The following is a 22,877-nucleotide window of genomic DNA, read 5'->3' as shown; positions in this document are numbered from 1 at the left end:
AGAAATAAGTGATTTGTAAACTCTGTTTTACAGGTATATAATAAAAACAGCATTAAGAGGTATTTTATGTATTACTTCATAAAACAGGTTATGCTAAGATTAGGTGTAAAAGGCGCACTGACAAAAGACTCAGTTGTTTATAAGCAGGATATGCCACCTTGAAAAAATTTGCATAGGTAAATAGTCAAATAGGTTAAGAACAATGTTCCTCATGGCACAATAGCAATGTATATGGACCATGGACCTCCGACACATGCGCAGTAGCCGACTGCATCTTTTCACCTGCATGAGGCAAGTTAATATGCCGGATGGCCGGATGGCAGAGCTGAGATTCGATACCACGTATTCGAAATCCCAGCTCTGGTGTGCTAGCGTATTTTACCTCTGTGCCACCTGAGCAGCGTCCATAATATTTTTAAAAGGTCTCTGTGCATATAGGGCATGGTTAAAACCATTTATGAGAGTGACCTTAGACTCCTCAAACTGAATATTTAACAGATGAGGGTACAATAACTGGGTATACAAGGAGGATCCATCAAAGTCTCTGTCTTTGCAAGTAAAGATGGGTCGAAGCTCACCCCCTTGTGTCAAATTTTAAGGGAGAATTGTCAATTAGTTCAAAAGGAACACTTTTCAACATGTGTAACAAGGCGGGTCATGCCTTGCTACAGAGCGTCAGGTGCAGATTTGAAGATTTGTTGCGAATCCAGTCTCTTTGAGCTCCTGGAGCCATGTTTACATGCCACACCCCTCTCTCCAAGAGCACATGTTTGAAATGGTTTTGTTTAGGTTGGCAAGCCCCCTCATTGTGATTGGTCTCCGGCTAATTACCCCCAGCTGCACCTCGTATGAGTAAATTAGCTCAGCTAAGAAGGCTGCTGAGGAACAATCATCGGAGACAATTTTGAATTTTGACTTTGCCTCTGTCCTGGTGGTTTGCTCTGTTTGCTCTTGTCCGTATGCTCCTGTTCGTTTGTCTTGTGTAACTTTGACATGCCTTTTTGTTATTAATAAACTTTTGTTATAACATCTCTGCATGTGTGTCCGCCCCTCTTGTCCTGTCTAGCCCTAAATCGTTACACCAATAAGCAGGATGCTTAGCCAAGATAGAACAATTCTGGGGCTACAGTCATGCTCCTATGTCCACTATTAAACCCTTGCAACTCATCCAAAATGCAGCTGCTCCCCTGGTTTTTAACCAACCTAACCACTGCCACATCACCCCACCACTGCGTTTTCTTTACTGGATTCCTGTAGCTGCCCGCATTCAGTTTAAAACACCGATGCTCGCCTACAAAGCCAAAAATGGACCAGCTCCAAACTACCTTCAAGGTCTAATAAAACCCCGCTCTGTACCATGCAACCTCCGAGCCACTAGTCTCACTCGACTTGATCCTCCACCCAGAACTCGAGGAAGATAAGCATCAAGGCTCTTCTCTGTACTTGCACCCAAGTGGTGGACAGAGCTTCCCTTGTCTGTCCAAACATCTGAGTCTCTCGCTGTCTTTAAAAGATGATTAAAAACCCATGTTTACTATGGAAGCACTTTTGTAAGTTGCTCTAGATAAGAGCATCTGCTAAATGCCGTAAATGTAAATGTAAAAGCATTTTTTACACATTTGGACCTCACAATGTATTTGTGCATTTTATTTGACATGTATTGAAGTTTTAACATATTTGTTGGCTATAATACATTTGTAAAATGCAGTCCTGTTTGTTTTTGCATCATGTGTGCACTCAAATATACAGTGGGGCCAAAACGTATTTAGTCAGCCACTGATTGTGCAGGTTCTCCTACTTAGAAAGATGAGAGAGGTCTGTAATTTTCATCATAGGTACACTTCAACTATGAGAGACAAAATTAGAAAAAAAATCCAGGAAATCACATTGTAGGATTTTTAAATAATTTATTTGTAAATTATGGTGGAAAATAAGTATTTGGTCAATAACAAAAGTTCAACTCAATACTTTGTAACATAACCTTTGTTGGCAATGACAGAGGTCTAACGTTTCCTGTAAGTCTTCACCAGGTTTGCACACACTGTAGCTGGTATTTTGGCCCATTCCTCCATGCAGATCTCTTCTAGAGCAGTGATGTTTTGGGGCTGTCGCTGGGCAACACGGACTCCACAAATTTTCTATGGGGTTGAGGTCTGGAGACTGGCTAGGCCACTCCAGGACCTTGAAATGCTTTTTACGGAGCCACTTCTTCGTTGCCCGAGCGGTGTGTTTGGGATCATTGTCATGCTGGAAGACCCAGCCACATTCCATCTTCAATGCTCTCACTGATGGAAGGAGGTTTTGGCTTAAAATCTCACGATACATGGCCCCGTTCATTCTTCCCTTAACACGGATCAGTCGTCCTGTCCCCTTTGCAGAAAAACAGCCACAAAGCATGATGTCTCCACCCCCATGCTTCACAGTAGGTATGGTGTTCTTGGGATGCAACTCAGCATTCTTCTTCCTCCAAACACGACGAGTTGAGTTTTTACCAAAAAGTTCCATTTTGGTTTCATCTGACCACATGATATTCTCCCAATCCTCTTCTGGATCATCCATATGCTCTCTGGCAACTTCAGACGGGCCTGGACATGTACTGGCTTAAGCAGGGGGACACGCCTGGCACTGCAGGATTTGAGTCCCTCTCGGCATAGTGTGTTACTGATGGTAGCCTTTGTTACTTTGGTCCCAGCTCTCTGCAGGTCATTCATCAGGTCCCTCCGTGTAGTTCTGGGATTTTTGCTCACCGTTCTCATGATCATTTTGACCCCACGGGATGAGATCTTGTGTGGGGCCCCAGATCGAGGGAGATTATCAATGGTCTTGTATGTCTTCCATTTTCTTACAATTGCTTCCACAGTTGATTTATTCACACCAACCTGCTTGCCTATTGTAGATTCACTCTTCCCAGCCTGGTGCAGGTCTACAATTTTCTTCCTGGTGTCCTTCGACAGCTCTTTGGTCTTGGCCATGGTTGAGTTTGGAGTCTGACTGTTTGAGGCTGTGGACAGGTGTCTTTTATACAGATAACGAGGTCAAACAGGTGCCATTAATACAGGTAACGAGTGGAGGACAGAAGAGCTTCTTAAAGAAGAAGTTACAGGTCTGTGAGAGCCAGAAATCTTGCTTGTTTGTGGGTGATCAAATACTTATTTTCCACCATAATTTACAAATAAATTCTTTAAAAATCCTACGTGATTTCCTGGATTTTTTTTTCTCATTTTGTCTCTCATAGTTGAAGTGTACTTATGATGAAAATTACAGACCTCTCTCATCTTTCTAAGTAGGAGAACTTGCACAATCAGTGGCTGACTAAATACTTTTTGCCCCACTGTAACAGCACTTAATACATTTGTAAATATTGATCCACAAACTCAGGGCAAAGATTTGATGCATTTGGTTACAGTGTTATTCTGAATGTCATTTGACAGTATTTGACTTATTATATGTCTTAATTTTTTGTGAACAATTCATGACTATTTTAATGCTTAATTTCATGTACCTGATAGCACCGGGTCTAAAAAAGCGGAACATTTTCTATGTAATGTAAATAGTTTTCCGGTGTCAATGTTCTTCAATGAAAAAACATTGGGTATGCATAATGACTTCAATATGAACTACATGGTGCAGTTCATATTTTTCACATCATTGACAAGATAGCATCCAATTTCTTCAGTGTTTGCTACAAGAGGATATTAATTTTATATATTAAAAATAAATCATTGTCATGGGCACCATGACTGGAAGACCATTATTTCTTATTCTGTGTATCATTAAATATCTGTATACTGCTCTTCACAGGGCTAAGTATGTACAACAGCAGGGCACAAAAGGTACAGATAGTAACAAGATTGCAGGGGAATCATTTGTAGTCCCATTCAATGCATTTGTTATGTGATGGCAGCAAAATAAAAGAAGCAAACAAAGGATAACGAAGATAGGGGAACATCTGCTTTGCAGGCTGCAGCTCGCTTTGTTATAATCATTAGTGGTGGAAGTAGAAGAAAAAAAAACATTTAAATGTAGTATAAAATGTAGGACTCTGTGGGCAGTGGACTTGTCTTTCTGTCTCAAGCTGGATCAGTGTAATTACGAAGTTCCAGTGGAACAGAAGGAACAGTATCTGCTTCCGCATGGACAAACCTCTTTTTAGCCAGAAAGGGAATGCTTTACCATTTCCTTTAAAGAGTCTTCTACCTAATGATTGGCATTAGATACCCACCTCTTTTAAGGCACTGATATTGTAATTACTACTAATCCAAGGGGGATATTGGGTTGCTTGGGTCAGTTACTTACAGAAGTAGCTCTGAAGAGTTATGTTGACTGCTTAACCTCACTTAACCTCCTAAAGTTAGTAAGGAATCTGGTAGCTCAGCGGTTAAGGTACTGGACCAGTAATCAGAAAGTCTCTGGTTCATGCTCCACCTTTGCCAGCTTGTCACTGCTGGGCCCTTGAGCAAAGCCCTTAACTCTCGAATGCTTGAATTGTGTACGATCACAATTTTCACAAAGTCTCTTTGGATAGAAGCATCTGCTAAATGCTGCAAATGCACTAAAAGCTGTAATGTTCCAGGAACTGCCAATGGGTCTTAGATAAATCAATATACAGTATCTAGTAAACCCTTATTTGTTTACTTAACGCTAACACCTAACCATGAACTTACTGGACATCCCTTTTCAAAAACAAATTGTATTATAATACAGTGACCTCTATGTGATTTTTCAGCTACGACAACAGCCACTCTTTTGAGAAGGCTTCTCAAATGACTTTTGCACGTCTGTGGGAATTTGTTCCCATTCCATCAAAACAGCATTTGTATTTCTGGACACTGATGTTGGTCAAAAAGGCATCTATGCTGTTTCAGTTCATTTCAAAGCTGTCCAGTGTGTCTGTGCAGGCCACTGGAGTTTCTTTAAACCAAGCTTTTCTTTATGCCTGTATAGATCTGACTTTGTGCACAGGGCACAGTCATGCTGGAACAGGAAATGACCTTCCCTAAACTGTTGCAACTAAGTTAGAAGCACATATTTTCCTTTATATATTTAATTTAATAAACTTTTGTCCATATCGTGTATCCTTATGCATGGCACATAGACTACAAGATGCACCTCTCTACACTGCCTAATATATGCACAACCCTGAAGCTTAGAATACATTACTTTCTTATCCTCAAGGTCTCTTTTTTGTTTAATCATCAGATAATCTAGCAAACCTTATTAAAATTCATTGGCTAAAGGTCAGTGATTGATTGTACACATTTTCATAGCAGTTAGCATTACAGTCATCTTAACAGATAATCGCTTGGAAGCAAGGCTGAGAGCTCATCCATTATTATGCAGCAGTAAATTCAATTGCAACTGATGGGCACCTAGAGGCAGGACCCAAAAAGTTCAGCAGATGCAAAGTAGTGCAGACTGAGAATCTTAAAATCCAATCATCACTGCTATAACCACACTACAGAGCATTAATGACTCGCAGACGATGTTTAGTTAGTGGTAGGACAAATCATAAATGGAAAAAACCCTGCGATAGACTGGTGCTCTGTACACGGTATTCCTGTGTTCCTACCAGTACAACCAGAGCCACTATGACCCTGACCAGGATGAAGTGGTTAATAAAATATAGACATGGACAGACTCATAGATAAAAAAGGAAATGAAAAACAAAATTTACAGGAAAACCGCCCAATCTGGCAACACTGGAACGCACAGAGCCCGTTAGTGCCTTTACTCGTAGCGCGCCACAACTACTAAGTAGTATTAGTACTCAGTAGTATTAGTACTCAGTAGTATTAGTACTCAGTAGCATTAGTACTCAGTAGTAGTACTTCTTCTGTAATTGTGTTGGTGGTTGACATTTATGTTGAGTGCATTACTGCACTGTTTTGGTGGAGAACTACTTGCTTGAGGTGCGCTGTTGAATTGCGTCCCTGTGGGAACACCTGCGAGCAAAAATGCTTCCGCAAAAAAGTAAAAGCTCCACCTCTGACTGTGGATGCTCGTTCACTCACAGCTGTTGAACTCATTTCGCCACTAATATCCACCGTGTTGTAGTGGAGTGTAATCAGAGCGGTAACGCTGAGCACTGGCTTCGTGCCTGTGGCGTACGTCATCACGCACTGACGTAATGTATATTGATTGAATTTCTTTAAAAATCATATCACCGTTATTGAAACATTTTCTATCGCGACATATATCGATATTGAATTATTGTCCAGCACTATGTTTAGGATTAAAAAAAAAAAGATGTGTATGCGTGATCTGTGTAGATAATAGAGTGTGTGCGTCGTCAACAACACAAAATACTTTATTTTGTGGAGTAGAGCAACTTTGAGAAATAATGCATGAAGGAGATCCTGAAACACTCACCTCTCGCCATTGTTTCGACTCCACTCCCTGAGTATACAGAATACATACTGTTGGGTGAAAGAGAAAACCAAATACATCAAAATTACTTTTTTTTACATAATAAACACATTTTAATTTATCAACATAGGCTTCAAAATCATGTTAAGTGTGAAGAAACTTAAACAGTCATTCAACCACCTCCTTGTTTCTACACTCAGTCTCCATTTTATCAGCTCCACTTACCATATAGAAGCACTTTGTAGTTCTACAATTACTGATTGTAGTCCATCTGTTTCTTTGCATGTTTGTTGGCCCCCTTTCATGCTGTTCTTCAATGGTCAGGACTCTCCCAGGACCACTACAGAGCAGGTATTATTTAGGTGGTGCATCATTCTCAGCACTGCAGTGACACTGACATGGTGTTGGTGTGTTAGTGTGTGTTGTGCTGGTATGAGTGGATCAGACAATGCAATGCTTATGGAGTTTTTAAACACCTCACTGTCACTGCTGGACTGAGAAGTCCACCAACCAAAAACATCCAGCCAACAGCGCCCTGTGGGCAGCGTCCTGTGACCACTGATGAAGGTCTAGAAGATGACCAACTCAAACAGCAGCAATAGATGAGCGATCGTCTCTGACTTTATATCTACAAGGTAGGAGTGTCTAATAGAGTGGACAGTGAGTGGACACGGTATTTAAAAACTCCAGCAATGCTGCTGTGTCTGATCCACTCACACCAGCACAACACACACTAACACACCACCACCATGTCAGTGTCACTGTAGTGCTGAGAATCATCCACCACCTAAATAATACCTGCTTTGTGGTGGTCCTGGGAGAGTCCTGACCATTGAAGAACAGCATGAAAGGGGGCTAACAAAGCATGCAGAGAAACAGATGGACTACAGTCAGTAATTATAGGGGCGGCACGGTGGCTTAGTGGGTAGCACTGTCGCCTCACAGCAAGAAGGTCCTGGGTTCGAACCCCAGGTGGGGCGGTCCGGGTCCTTTCTGTGTGGAGTTTGCATGTTCTCCCCGTGTCTGCGTGGGTTTACTCCGGGTGCTCCGGTTTCCTCCCACAGTCCAAAGACATGCAAGTGAGGTGAATTGAAGTTACTAAATTGTCCAAGACTGTGCTTGATATAAACTTGTGAACTGATAAACCTTGTGTAATGAGTAACTACTGTTCCTGTCATGAATGTAACCAAAGTGTAAAAACATGACGTTAAAATCCTAATAAACAATAAACAAACAGTAATTATAGAACTACAAAGTGCTTCTATATGGTAAGTGGAGCTGATAAAAAAGACAGTGAGTGTAGAAACAAGGAGGTGGTTTTAATGTTATGGCTGATCAGTGTATAAACTAATACAGAGGCCAAATGAATTATTAGAAATGGAATGTAGGATATATAGGAAAAAAAACAAGACAAACATGTGCTGAAACAAATTTTTACTGATCACATCAATGTGATAGGACATTCATATTGTCATAGAGGTATTCCCTTTCAGGGTGCCAATACTTTTATCTACAGGGCAAAAGAATGGTTTGATAAATACACAACTTCATATGCAGTGTCCCTCACAGATCAGTCAAGGGTATATTTTTAATAGATGTGTAGTGATGTGTGGAGGTGGTGTGTTCTACACCATCATCATTAAAACACCCAGTGTGGTAAAACATTTTAGAAGAATAGTGTTTAATACATGCATTAAGGTTCTGGGTTTTGAAGAAAAAATTATAAACTAAGCAAAACATTTAACAGCAGCCATTGTGACTCCTCTTTCTTTTTCCATAGACTGAGCTCTGGGATCAATAAAGAAACTGTTATCTACAGATGAAATGCAAGGTGCCCAGTGGACAGTGGATCTCGTTAAGCTTTCATTAATATTCAAGAGGCCAGGTTTGAGCTGTGCATCAATATGGCACTGCGTTGATGTTGAAGAAAAACTGTCACATTACTATGCAAATGCGATTTGCGCTGAGGGAACGCTCGAAAACAGCCGAGTAGACAGAAAAGCCAACTGAGTGCAATACAAAGTTCAACGAAGTTAGAAGAGTGCATAAGAGTGCCAGAGTCAAAAAGACATCCTGTTAAAAGTGAGGGCTAAACTTGTAGTGAGAGCTTTTTAAATATTAAACAAGGATATTACAGTAATTGAAATCCTAAATAGACTAGTAGTACTTACTAGGATCAGATTTGGAGAATGTGTCTCGATCCAACAGGTCTCTGTAAGACAAAAAGCAAGAGATGTTACTATTAGATGTTACAGAGTAATATAAGTATAGACAGTGCATAGAAGATTCTAAAATAGTCTTTTGGCCCAGCACTTAATTACCCTAGTCCACCATTGCTTAGACCTGAATCTCACAACTGCCTGACTAGGTGCTCCACAGACACAATCAACTGTCTCAGAGGGAGGCAAGACCAAATGGGGTATCCTCTAATTTCCGCTGCAACAGTGACTCCTACTTTCTGAGTGAATCACCAAGATAAACAGCGGGAAAATATTAAGAGTGTATCAGGTTCCTCAGTGCGTGTTATGGCTGTATGGAAAAAGGCCAGTGACTTCACACAAGTTGGACTGGGAGTATGCTCGTCTGTGCTCTTTCTTTGGCAGCATGAAATGTTGTTCATGGGGTGTTGGTTTGACAGTGCAACTGGGGATACTTGAACACAGTGGCGTAAGTAGGAGCTCATGAGCCCCAGTGCAAAAAAAAATTTGGGCCCACTCAACAAATTTCATATACTGTATATATACTGTATATATTGTGGCGCCGGCAAGTATGGAGGGAGGGGCGTCGGGGCCGCAAGATAGTTATTTTAGACATTCATTCATACACATAGACGTTCACACAACAGACAGACAAACAAAGAGCTGCTTATCCAGCCCTTACCGCAGCCACCCCATCCCCAACACTGGGCTACACAGCTACGGTAAGTCTGGATACCACGGCCGCAAGTCCTTCTGGGTAAAGCCCGTTCCGGTCCCCCAGTGGTGGACGCTACAATATGAATGTATATATGATGTATATATGTATATATCATATATATAGGCCTACTAACGTTAAGCAGGTTACACAGACTCCCAAAATTCCTGTGCTGTCCCTTGCTATTCTGAAATTTCAGTTATTTTAATATTTTACTTAACGAAAATTTTGTCGTGTTTTTTCTTTCGTTATCGCCGCAGTTTACCGCTGCTGCGAGTGCTGCTCGCCTGGCGGGGATGCTACGGGTCTTTTGCTGTGTGCGGTGGTGGAGGTGTGGGATTAAAGGCACACGCCAAGGTAGAGTTTACATTTTCGGCATTTACTTTCATTCACTTTAACTGTTTAGTCAGGACTTCAATGAGCGTTACAACACTTTAGACTGCCTAGCTCCAGCACCCGAACTACCTATTGGGTTCAATGCTGGGGTCATACGGCGACTCTCATATACAAAACTAACTGCAGAACGTCCGAACGCACATGTATAAACCAGGTGCTGCATTCTGATTGGCTAAGCTGAATGTCACTCACATATCACCGCTACAATGTTGTAATATACTAATAACGACCTGGCGAGTGCAGCCAATTGGGGCAGTGCGGTGGAGGGTTGAGTTCATGTCGTGAAGGGCCCCCCTCTGCCATGGGCCCCAGTGCACCTGCCACCTCTGCCCCCCCAGTAGTTACGCCCCTGCTTGAACATGTCTAAAAAAATTTCAAATGCTTTTAGAAACAATGTCAGGTTTATGCATGACAGCATAAACAAAACCCCAATCCATAAAACGATTTTATCCAATGCCATGCTTGACCTACATGTGAAGTTTGTTAAAAAAAGGAGTAATAAACTAGGGTTGTTTTACTGGTCTGGGCTGAATCCCTCAGTTCCAGTAATAGAAAGTATTAAGATAACAAAAAGTAAGGCTTCATCACACAACATTACTGTTCAACCTCACATCAAGCTATTGTGACTGAATGGAAGTAAATCTCTGCAATCATGTTACAAAATATAGTGGCTGTTATTGCAGCTGGAGGAATGGGATTGTCAATTCTGTCTATTTGGTTGTCAGACAGCTACAGACTTTTGATAACATAATATATGTGTATGTACGACTGCACAGTATCAGACACGGTTCATTTCTTATTTTAGACATTACTGTAACTTCTGTACTGTAATATTGCTGTGCTTCATTAGCTCTGAAAAATAGTGCAGCAGAGAAAACAGAACCATGAATAGCAAAACCAACTGTGCAGAACCCAAATACAATTACACTTTACTTTATAGTGCAAACTTCAGCACTGGAACTCTGCAGGCATCCTCATTATCACCTTATATAAATATTCAACCAAGGTCTAGATCAGAGGTTTAAAACTTCTTACTATTTCATACCTTTTAAGAAATGCAAGTCTAACACTATATACATTTACAGACCGCGGTAGTAAGTCTAAATCTCTCTAGGGTGTCTTAAAAGTAAAGAAACACCCATATAAAATAAAAAGAGTTTGGCTGACAGTGATCCAATTTGAAACACAAGCTCTGGGGGCAGGGAGAAACCTGTTAGACTTTGTCACAAACATCAAACTGATGTCAAACAAACATATCAAACATAGCTTCATTTGTTTTGATGTTAATACGGTGGTTCTATGTGAAACCAGAAAATTGACCATAGGGTCGACAGAATGTGTTAAAGTGTTATGGATGGATGGATGGATGGATGGATGGATGGATGGATGGATGGATGGATGGATGGATGGATGGATGGATGGATGGATGGATGGATGGATGGATGGATGGATGGATGGATGGATGGATGGATGGATGGATGGATGGATGGATGGATGGATGGATGGATGGATGGATGGATGGATGGATGGATAGATAGATAGATAGATAGATAGATAGATAGATAGATAGATAGATAGATACTTCATTATTCCCGAAGAAAATTAAGGATTAATTATGGCTATTCTTGTCTCCTATTTCTAATGAACTTTCACCTTTCACTTTCACCACTTATGCCTAGTTCGACTTTTGCCCTGATTTTCGCTCGGCAACTGGTCGGCACTAGATTTGCCAGCTCGGGAGCAGCTCGGCGTTCGCTCGGCAATCAAAACTCCGCTCTCAATCACTATGTGTGACCTACTCAACAACTCAATCAGAGCGGCTCGCCGAGTGCTCGGCGACCAAAGAGAGATATCTAGCTTGTCAGATATCTGCATCTGAGTTGCGCGACTGGCAATAAGTGCTATGTCGAACAGCCAATGAGAGCGCAAGATACGGTGTGAGGGGAAACGCAGGGGAGAAGTTGTAAAAAGGTGGGACAGGGGCATAACAGTAGTTTATATTAGAATACATCGATACACACACAAGTTTTACAGTATTTCTGACCTTATCGTTCTCTACAAAACGTAACACCAACGTTGCATTGCAAAAAATATTTATTAACCTACAACTCACTACAGAACAATCCATGCTGTTCTTATTTTTCCTCTTTGATTTTACGCTGCACATCAGCGCACAAACTTTGATCACTCGCTACTTGTTGACGTGCATTTTTGGACGTGGTATCATTAAACCCCTCGTCACTTCTCATGTTTGTTTTCATGACAAAACGTAGTTTGGGAAACCAGAGAAGCTCGTCTGCGATTCCAGTTGGTGATAGATGGTGTAGTGTGAAACCCCCTATAGCCGATCAGTCGTGTAGTGTGAAAGCCACACCGACTTGAAAGACTCCCGATTACAAGAGATCCAGTTGTGTAGTGTGAACTGTACAGCAACCTGCTGACTTGGAAAGTCGTGTAGTGTGAACTTGGCATTAGTTGCCCAACTAATGCCAAGGTCACACTACACACTATACTACACGACTAATGACCAATCCCCTTTTGGGAAAACTGCACAACAAGAAAGTTTCTGACAACATGTCTGTAATGAGGTGGGGCTCTGTCTTGTAGGAAGAAACTTAAGAAATGTTTCATCCTCTGACAACAAAAAAGGAAACACGTCTTCATATAACAACCTTGTGCGTCTGTCTGCTCTTAATGTTCCATCAATGATGAAAGGTCACACAATCAAGGAACCCCATACACCACACCATCTCATGGCTTTAGCTGACTAAGTGAGACAACCTCGTTAGATGAATCAGTCCAGTGAGGTCATAATAAGTGATTTTGTTTGTTGACCTCACCATTCCCAAAGAAATTTGCTTCATCATGGAACAGCACCTAATGGGGGGAAAGGTTCATCTTAAGCTGCTGTGTCACCCATTCTACAAATTATATCCAGCAGTCTGGGTGTCATTGGTCAGGCTTTGCAGCAGCTACATTTTGTAAAGGTTAATTTTGTGTTTAAACTTTTTACGGGACCATTTGTGGGTAGACAAAAGTTTCTGGCATGGTTAAAGCCACATTTCAGAGACAAAAGACGTGTGCTACATTGTGGGATCTTTCTGAATAAGGCCAGTACAACAGATGTTGTTACATCTGCCATTTTTATTTGTTGTCCAGCTTTTGGATTATTAATAACAAAAGCTGTTTATCAAAATCTGGCAAGACGTTTGGCAGTTTCATTGTGGTTAATGTGAAGCCTGTTTGGGCAGTGTTGGTTGAAATATATTGCAAAGATACACCGATCAGCTATAACATTAAAATACCTCCTTGTTTTTACACTCACTGTCCATTTTATCAGCTCCACTTACCATATAGAAGCACTTTGTAGTCCATCTGTTTGTCTACATGCTTTGTTAGCCCTCTTTCATGCTGTTCTTCAATGGTCAGGACTCTCACAGGACCACCACAGAGCAGGTATTATTTGGGTGGTGGATCATTCTCAGCACTGCAGTGACACTGACATGGTGGTGGTGTGTTAGTGTGTGTTGTGCTGGTATGAGTGGATAAGACATAGCAATGCTGATGGAGTTTTTAAACACCTCACTGTCACTGCTGGACTGAGAATAGTCCACCAACAGAAAACATCCAGCCAACAGCACCCCGTAAGCAGCGTCCTGTGCCCCCTGATGAAGGTCTACAAGATGACCAACTCAAACAGCAGCAATAGATGAGCGATCGTCTCTGACGTTACATCTACATGACGGACCAACTAAATAGGAGTGTCTAATAGAGTGGACAGGGAGTGGACACTGTATTTAAAAACTCCAGCAGTGCTGCTGTGTCTGATCCACTCATACAGCACAACACACACTAACACACCACCACCGTGTCAGTGTCAGTAATACCTGCTCTGTGGTGGTCCTGTGGGGGTCCTGACCATTGAAGAATGAATAAAAGCAGGCTAAAAAGGTATGTAGAGAAACAGATGGACTACAGTCAGTAATTGTAGAACTTCAAAGTGCTTCTATATGGTAAGTGGAGCTGATAAAATGGACAGTGAGTGTAGAAACAAGAAGGTGGTTATAATGTTATGGCTGATCGGTGTACGTGTGCTTGAGATAACGGCATCCTTCACATTGCCTCTACAGAAAAAAACACTATTTTACCATGTAAACAAATAACCTTATGTTAACATGAATCACATCATTGTTTTTCCTGGTGAAATTCTCTAGACGTGTCACACACCTACCTTTCCATTTAAAAATCTACACTTAAAAACCAAGCTGGAGGCATTCAACAAAACAGTACCCCCACCTTCCCCCACGTCTTTTGTGTGCGCATTGTTCATGGAACAGTGGTTTGAAAATGCAACTGGGGAGAATTGTACAGCAATTAAAACAATTTAGACATGTTGGGTAGTTACTGCATTGCAACCAGTAATGCACCAAAGTACACCTAATGTGTAATAAATAGTGCTCTGTTAAATGTTATTTTCAGGCCTACACTGCGTTTCCAGTTGGCACCCTCCACAGTCCTGACTAGAATAAAGCAGATAGTCAAAATGTATGTATAAATAAATGATGATTTGTGGTATTGTTAGGCTAGGTTTAAGGTAACAGCTAAAATGCTGTGCTGTGGTCACATTTAGCCACTCAAAGAAAGAACTATGCATTATTTAGTCATTGAAATTACCTTTTTTATTAAAATCAAAACATTTCTGAATCTTGCCATGATTCAGTTAAACATGTTTTATGTATTTTTTAATGGTTACTTTAATGTACATGCAATATACAATGAACCCAAGCTAATGCTAAACTAAATGCAATGCTAAACATAAATCCTAAGCTAAACAGGAACTAGACTAAGACAAACAGAACATGAGCTAACAAGGCTAAGCAGGCTAAGGCAAAGGCTAACAAACAAAGGCTAAGGCTAACAAACAAAGGCTGTAGACAGGACTAGACAGAGCTAAACAGGTCTTACAAACAAAGGTAAAGGCTGATGGATGGACAGAATCAAAAGCAAAGTATCCTATAGCAAACCAAACCGACAGAGTTAAATCAAACCGAAAGGAAAAAGTCAAAGGTAAAGTCAAATGTAAGGTCAAAGGTAAATTCAAAGGTAAATTCAACGGTCAAAAAAATCCAAAATAGTCTCCATCTGACTGATCCCCAGCTCCCCTTTTAAATGCTGAAAAATGTGCTCCTGAGGCTGGAATCATGACAAAAGGTCACACAGATAAAACATAATTCACATAAGTTTATTAAGCCGCAAGGAATTAAAATAAATATTATTTAAAATAAAGTTACAGCTGTAAATATACACAACCATGTTATTATTCATAACTCTAAACATGCTTTAATTTTTTTTTTTGTATCTGTTATACGACAGACACAACATATGGTTTGTTGCGTCTAAATCTACATTGTTCTGCAACTCTCCAATCTCCAGATGTGATTCTGGGGGGTGGGGTAGGTCAGTTGCCTCTTTAATCATCTACCTCATGTTGTGGTGGAGAAAATACCACTGTGCACTCTGACAGGTAGCTAAAGTACAGCTCTGCTTGTTTTTTACAGTAAATTGCTTTTGATAAGAGTTTGCAAAAATGCATTATTTCTATGTTTATATTTCTTTACTTTGGTTTATTTAGTGTATTAAAAACCCTGCTTTTCCATTTCAGTAAACTAAATAAAAAATCATGTCAGTTGGGGCCCAACGCAAGTTCATGCTAACTTCATGTATAATACTATCATAATTTAATCCAATTTCATTCAAAACAGCTTCTTGTTCAACAATCAGTAGTTTACTAATCCATTTCAGTTGTAGGACAATTAGAACGTAAAAAAAATGAAAAGGGTTTTTTTGCTCTACAAAACCCCACATTTGTTCACCAACAAGTGAGAATAAAATTACAGGCTTTACAGAGTTGTGTCTTGCTCAGTTTCTTCCACAATTCTTTGTTGTTCTTTTTCTTTTCATATACTGAATGCCTCTATTATCAACAATCACAGTCTTTAAAAATAACACCCTACACTACTGTATTTTTTTGACTGGGAAAACATCTCAAATACAGCTCTTGGCTGTATGGTCTATTATTAAATGGCTCTTGACTGTATGTGCTTTTTAGTAATTTTATGTGGTATTTTTTAATCCATACAAATCCCAAAAACATGACAGAATGATGCAGAAGAGTAACCTGTCACTGTAAAACAGCTGATTTAATAAAGCAACAGCTACAACAGCAAACCATCTGCACAACTGAAAATAATTTAGGGATCATGCATTCCTTAGGTATATACACCGATATAACATTATGACCACCTTCCTAATATTGTGTTAGTGCCCCTTTTGCTGCCAAAACAGCCCTACAACTGTGATGCACTGTGTATTCTGACACCTTTCTATCAGAACCAGCATTAACTTCTTCAGCAATTTGAGCTACAGTAGCTAATCTGTTGGATCGGACCACACGGGCCAGCCTTCACTCCCCATGTGCATCAATGAGCCCTGGCCGCCCATGACCCTGCCGCCGGTTTACCACTGTTCCTTCCTTGGACCACTTTTGATAGATACTGACCACTGCAGACCAGGAACACCCCACAAAAGATGCAGTTTTGGAGATGCTCTGACCCAGTCATCTAGCCATCACAATTTGGTCCTTGTCAAACTCGCTCAAATCCTTACACTTGCCTATTTTTCCTGCTTCTACCACTTCAACTTTGAAGATGAAATGTTCACTTGCTGCCTAATATATCCCACCCACTAACAGGTGCCGTGATAAAGAGATAATCAGTGTTATTCACTTCACCTGTCAGTGGCCATAATGTTATGCCTGGTCGGTGTATATACTGTATATACAAAGCAAAAAGTATGTGGACATTCTTTCTAACTGTTGAGTCCAGTTGTTTCAGCCAGAGACACCGCTAACTAGTGTATAAACATCAATTATATAAAATAAATTATATTTAAACACTATTGCAACAGTTTGCTTCCTGTTACAGCATAATAGTCCCTCTGTCCATAAAGCAAATACACTAAAAATGTCATTAAAGAACTTGTGGAGGAACTCAAGTGAAGGAGTACTTCACCACCTCTTGATTTCCTTAATTCTTTAGTTTGTCACATTTTATATCCTCAAACAAATGACAAATAAAGGTTTTAAATAAATCTTTATCTTTAATAAATTGAATAATCATTTATAATCATTCATTTAAAAGCTGCATTCACGTGGTCTTTATCCTGTAAAAATAGTTGGAAAATCTGAAACATTTCAATGTGATAATATAGCAGAAATCTAGTGAGGGGAAAATACTTTTTTACAATGTTAATTGTGGTGGTAAAGAAATATGCTGGGATACATAATAAACATAATATACAAAAATGAGAATGGTCCATTTTATCTATTTTTAAAAATTGTGAAAATTGTTACATACCTATCTTTACTACTGAGAACATCTCTTGCATTAAATTTCTTAAATGTCCTTTCTAGCATTTTTATTTTCTATAGGAACACCTATTTATGAGGAAATCAACCTAATATTACATTTGGCAGTGTCTTATTGCAGTAGCAATGCACCGGCTACTAACCCTCGAACCAAGAAAACCCAAGAGTAATTGAACACTGATCTGTGTGCCATACTGCAAGTAAGCACAATACTAATTAAGCACACAAGGGAAATTTGCTGGTATTCTGCAATAACATGTTGCTGAATCCTATCTGATTTTAATTTAGCTTATTTGCATTGCTTTATTTTCATAGAACCTTAATTTCCATATTTTCTTACGTTATAATGCTGACGAAGTGAAAAATAAACCCCACTACAGCAGCCAGTCATTTTTAATCTCTCACTGACATACACTGGTGAAAACAACACCCAGCCAACTCTTAAAGTGTTTTTTTGTTAATCTGTGCTTTCTTTAGCTAATTCTTTCTTTGGCATTTAGGCACAGGCACTGCGAAAAGTCAATAACTACATATACCAGTGCACAAAAGTAGATGTTGTGTGACGGTGTATAAAATGTAATTGAATTTGAATTACAAAACAGGCCAAATGTGGCTTTTCCTGCATTTTCACTTTCTACTTTAACCTGCCTCTAGACACATAAGGTGCAAGGCATGTATACACCTTGAATACCAATTTATCGCACTGTAGAACATACTGTATTCACATTCACTCACACATACACCTAGGGACAATTTAAATGCAGCCTATTCACTTGCATAATTTTGGCAGGTAGGAAAAAAATGAAGTATGCATGCATACATGGGAAGTACATTTGAAATACTTCAAAGACATTATATATCATACTCAAGACATGTACATCATACAAGTGCATCATCCTCAGGACCTTAAAAACCATGTTGGAGTGCAGCATCCACTCTAAGTTTAATTTAGATTCAACTGGGCTGGAAGTGCTTATTTAGGCAGGTGTTTCAACCAATCCAATTAAATTCAATTACATTTGTTTCATTGTCTTTAAGTAGTTGAGCGGGCACTTACTTTTTCAAAAGTTTGAGACATGAAACTGGCACAGTGAGCGCTCTGACAAGCACACTTCCCAACGGCTAGGCTGTGTGTAATTTGTATAAGCTGCTTTGACATCAATTATAGCAGCAAGTCATCTTGGATACATCTCTACAAGCTTTGCACACTTGAATTCAAGCACTTTAACCTCTTTTTTTTATGTCAGATCCTCTCAAGCTCCTTTAGATTGGATGCTGAGATTTTATGAACTGCCAATTTCAGGACTCACCAAAGAAGTATGATGGAGGTTATGACTAGGCTTTAAATGGTCCCCTCAAGGATATTCAGAGACACCACCATGTTTCACAGTAGGGATGGTATTAGCCTTGTGATTGTGCACTCCCTTTTTTTTTTTTTTTTTATCATGCATTTTCTCCCATTTTCTCCTAATTTAGTGTAGTCAATTTGTCTCTGCACAGGCACCTCTCTATCTGCCAATCAGGGTCCTTACACAGCTTATGAAGATCCCACCCACATAGTCCGGTCATCCCTCCCTAGCAGAACAGTGTCTGCTGCAGACACTGCCCATTATGCCCGCTAGATGGCACCCAGCAGAGCGTTGGCAACGGCGAGTTTCGAAACGAGGAGTTCAGAATCTCGGCGATGGTGTGCTAGCGGAATTTCCCGCTGTGCCACCTGGGCGCCTCACGCTCCCTGTTTTTGACAGACATAGTGTTGTGCCCAAGTGTTAAATTTTCATCTCATCAGACCAGTAAATTTTTTCCCTTATAAGTCTAAAAAGGCAAATCAGTCTGCAGTTAAAACTGAACACTTAACAAGCTGTTGGACGTGACTAATTGAAAGAAAAATAACAACAAAGCTGTCAATTAAAACATTGAAAAGGATTATAATTCCAGCAGTGTGGCAAAATATTTGGTGCAAATTTAGAAAAAAAAACACTTGGGTTACCAAGAAAGATGTTAAAACCTTATGATAAACCTTAAATTAATATGACCTGAAGACAGAAATTGCATACCAAACAATGCTTGTGACAAAACTAAGAAATTGTCTAAAAAAAATTGTAATTGCATTTAGAAAAGTCAAACAGAAAAACAGCACTAACACCCTAATAGGAATAAAATCAAGGTTGCAGTGTGCTAAAAAGTGAGTGTGGACAATTGGATAAAAGTAATTTTAGTGATGAATCATAAATCTGCATTGGCCAAGAAAATAATGCAGGAACTTCTATCGAAGTGCCGCTCTAAAAAAACATATAAAGATGTCTGCCTGAAGAGAACAATCAATTTTTCCACTCTATTTTATGAAATGGGGTTGCATGCCAGTAAAGGACCAAGGGAGATGACAAATCATTACCTCAACTCAACAGTGTATGCACAGGTGTACATTATGGACATTTTTCCTTATTCCATCAATAGAAAATAGGTTTTGTAATGAAGTCATTTTTTCACGATGACAATGTACTGTATCTTCCAACAGTGAAAAAGCTATAGATAGATAGATAGATAGATAGATAGATAGATAGATAGATAGATAGATAGATAGATAGATAGATAGATAGATAGATAGATAGATAGATAGACAGACAGACAGACAGACAGACAGACAGACAGATATGAACATTTGTATGGTAGGAGTGAATTCTTAAATAATAAAATGTACACATAGACAGTTCTTGCACTCATAAGTACACACTACACATACCTATTTGATGCATAAGTACACCTATCATATAGATGAGTTTGTGCATTTAAAATTAGCCCATTTGTTGCTCTGTACACTTTGTCACCCCCAATTTGTCAATCAAAAGGGACTTACGTATAGGACCACTACTGACTAAATAACATTTGATAGCATTGAGATAACATGGACATGCTTATGACACGGTTGTCTTCTCCTAGGATTGCTACCTTGCTGTGGTAAAGCTTGAGTGTACATATGAACCTAATAGTGATACAGAGTGTAGCTGTGGTCCTGGTAGGGCAGTTGTAGCCTAGCGGTTAAGTTGCAGGACTAGTAATCAAAAGGTCGCTGGTTCAAGCCTCACCAAGGCAAGGCCCTTAACCCTCAACTGCTTAGACAGTATACTGTCACAGCAGTGTAAGTCGCTTTGGATAAAAGCGTCTGCAAAATGCTGTAAATGTAAATGGTAGAGTCACTCTTGGCAGTAAGTTTAAATAGAAAGTTACAGGCAAAGAGCGATCACAACTTTGGGATTCAGCAAAGATGTTACATGCTGACACATGCTGGGTCAGCCTAGCACAATGTTGAGTTTGCTGCAGGGCTGACAAGAGATTGGGATGCTCAGTCAGTCTATTCTATTCCACAGAGCACAAATTAGTAGTCCAAAAACAATGCCATACTGGCTCGGATGTCACCCAAGATAAAAAAGTCAGTGGTACCCACTGTGAGAGACAAGGTGAGCATTGAGACTGGCTCATCAAAGTCTACAAAAGAGAGAAGATGCAGTAATCTACAAAAGAGAGAAGATGCAGCAGAGACAATTGATGCAGAGAAGCCCAAGCCAAACATCAGACTTGTTTCAAGATGAAACAGGATTATGGAAGGTCTCAAATCACTTGACAAGTTATCAATACTTGTTAACGAATTGAAGAGAGTTGGTTTGTTGGTTGTCTGAGGACAAGGGGTTAGGCTCTGGACGGTTAAGGGCAGTGAACATCTGACAACTCAGTGATATCAGCCATATCATTCTACAAGAAGACTGAACTAGTAGTTGGAGAAGATGCAGAATAAACTCAATTGCTTGTGAAATATGGTCATGTGTGAAAAGCGATAGGGGTCAGATACTGCTGGGTGCCTGTGCTGAACATATGTTGATTATCACCAACACACTGTTCTGCCTACACAACAGACACATGTTCATATGGAGGAGTCCAAATAAAGCAACCAAAAATCAGACTGACTACATCCTGATCATTCAGCAGTGGAACCAGTTGGTTAATAATGCACACACAAGTCTCAATGTAGACCGTGACTGTGATCACAATATTGTGATGTTGACGATTGGGCTCAGATTCAAAAGGAAGCAAATCAGGATGCCACTGCTGTTGGACTTTGAAAAATTCCAAAATTACCAGTTCAAGCAGCAATGCCAAGTGGAGGTTGCCAACATATTTGAAGAGCTAGTGAGACTTGAGGAACCAGACACACCAGATGGACCGTGACAGCAGATGCCACGCTGAAAGCTGCTTAGAGAACAGTACAGAAGAACTGCAACAACTGCAAGAACTGGATTTTGAGTGGATAAAAGCATAAAGCGAAAGCAAAGTCCCCCAATGAATACAGAAAAGTTCAATGTGAAGTGCAGAAGATACCCAAGTAATAAACAAGCTGAGTTGGATTCATTATGCAGTGAGCTTAAAGGAAAATGTAAAGAAAGGCATCAGCAGACCTGTGTTCCAAATAGTGAAGAAGCTCATCAAACCCTTTCATCCTCAAACTACAGTCATCAAGGACAAAAATGGGAAGAAACATGTCAAACCAAAGAAGGTGTTTCAAAGATGAAAAGACTACTGTGAAAAATTGCACAGGGGTGTAGAGGAAACACAGATTGATCTTCAAGAAAAGGAACCGCCACAACTAAAGGAAGAGGTCAAATGTGCCATGCTAAAACTGGCTAAGCAAAAGGTACCTAGTCCAGATGACACAGCACTTAAACTGCTCAGGTTTGGCATTGAGATAACAGTAGATAACCTAATGAAACTAATGCAAACTAAGCTTGAAAAAGAGATTGCCCATAAACAAGCTGGATTTAGTCCAAGAAGAGGCACATAGGATCAGATCACAAACCTCCAGATCATCATGGAGAAAGCAAGAGAAAGGAACTAAGCACTATAATTATGTGATTAATTTCACAAAGGCATTTGATATGCTGCAGCATGACTAATTACTAATAATTGGTTGCTTGAGATGGGTTTCCCCTCGCACCTGGGCCAGCCACTAAAGGGATCTGTATAACCAACAACATGCTGCTGTCAGGACTGCCAATCACACAGGAGGATTGAGAATTGGTAAAAAGACCATTGGCACTCTCAGGTATGCTGGTGACATTGTTTCACTGGTCACATCACCAGAAGAATTACATGAGCAGATGTGTTTCAATAAGAAGGCAGCAAAGGAATATAACATGCTGATTAATTTAAAATAAATAATAACCAACACTAAAGTACTATTGGAGGTTATGATGGAGGGTAGAAGACTAGAACGAGTGGACTACTTATATTTGTGAGGTAGAATATGAAATACTGCAGAATGTGCTGGTGAAGTGAACTAAAGAATGGCAGTAAGTATGGCAGCGATAGTCAAATTGTCAAGAATATGGGACAACAAGTCAATTAGCACCATTACCAAGCTGCAATTGATTGAAGTCTTGATCTGGCCAGTAGCCACATAAATGTGAGGCCTGGACAAAAGACACATTCAAGCTTTTTAAAACAAGCACATCAGAACACTGTTGGAAATCTAATGTAGAAAGTTGATGCATCCACAGCCACTTCCAGAACAGCGGTGACACACGGCGCTTGTGGCAGGGCATCCAGGCCATCACCAACTACAGGACGACCCCACCCGTCTGTGACAGTGATGCCTCCCTTCCAGATGCGCTGAACGACTTCTACGCTCGGTTCGAGGCGCAGAACAACATGTTGGCGAGGAAGATGATCCCACCTTGTGACGACCAGGTGCTTCGTCTCTCCACAGCGGACGTGAGGAGAACTC

At 40.1% G+C, this 22,877-nt stretch overlaps 1 protein-coding gene across 2 annotated transcripts in view; it reads right to left on the bottom strand.

Moving 5' to 3' along the window:
- cpne5a (copine Va) overlaps window positions 1–22,877 on the bottom strand; it is a 183,063-nt gene that overhangs the window by 132,186 nt on the left and 28,000 nt on the right. For both annotated transcript variants that reach the window (XM_062998353.1, XM_062998354.1), the window contains exons 2-3: window positions 8,538–8,578; window positions 6,370–6,416 (exon numbers count right to left, since the gene is read on the bottom strand). In XM_062998353.1, coding sequence (XP_062854423.1) covers window positions 6,370–6,416; window positions 8,538–8,578 — 88 coding nt within the window. The remainder of the gene's footprint in view (window positions 1–6,369; window positions 6,417–8,537; window positions 8,579–22,877) is intronic.

This window comes from Trichomycterus rosablanca, chromosome 7, assembly GCF_030014385.1.
Source record: "Trichomycterus rosablanca isolate fTriRos1 chromosome 7, fTriRos1.hap1, whole genome shotgun sequence".
NCBI classification, from domain to species: Eukaryota; Metazoa; Chordata; class Actinopteri; order Siluriformes; family Trichomycteridae; genus Trichomycterus; species Trichomycterus rosablanca.
This window is presented reverse-complemented; position numbering and strand designations above follow the sequence as displayed.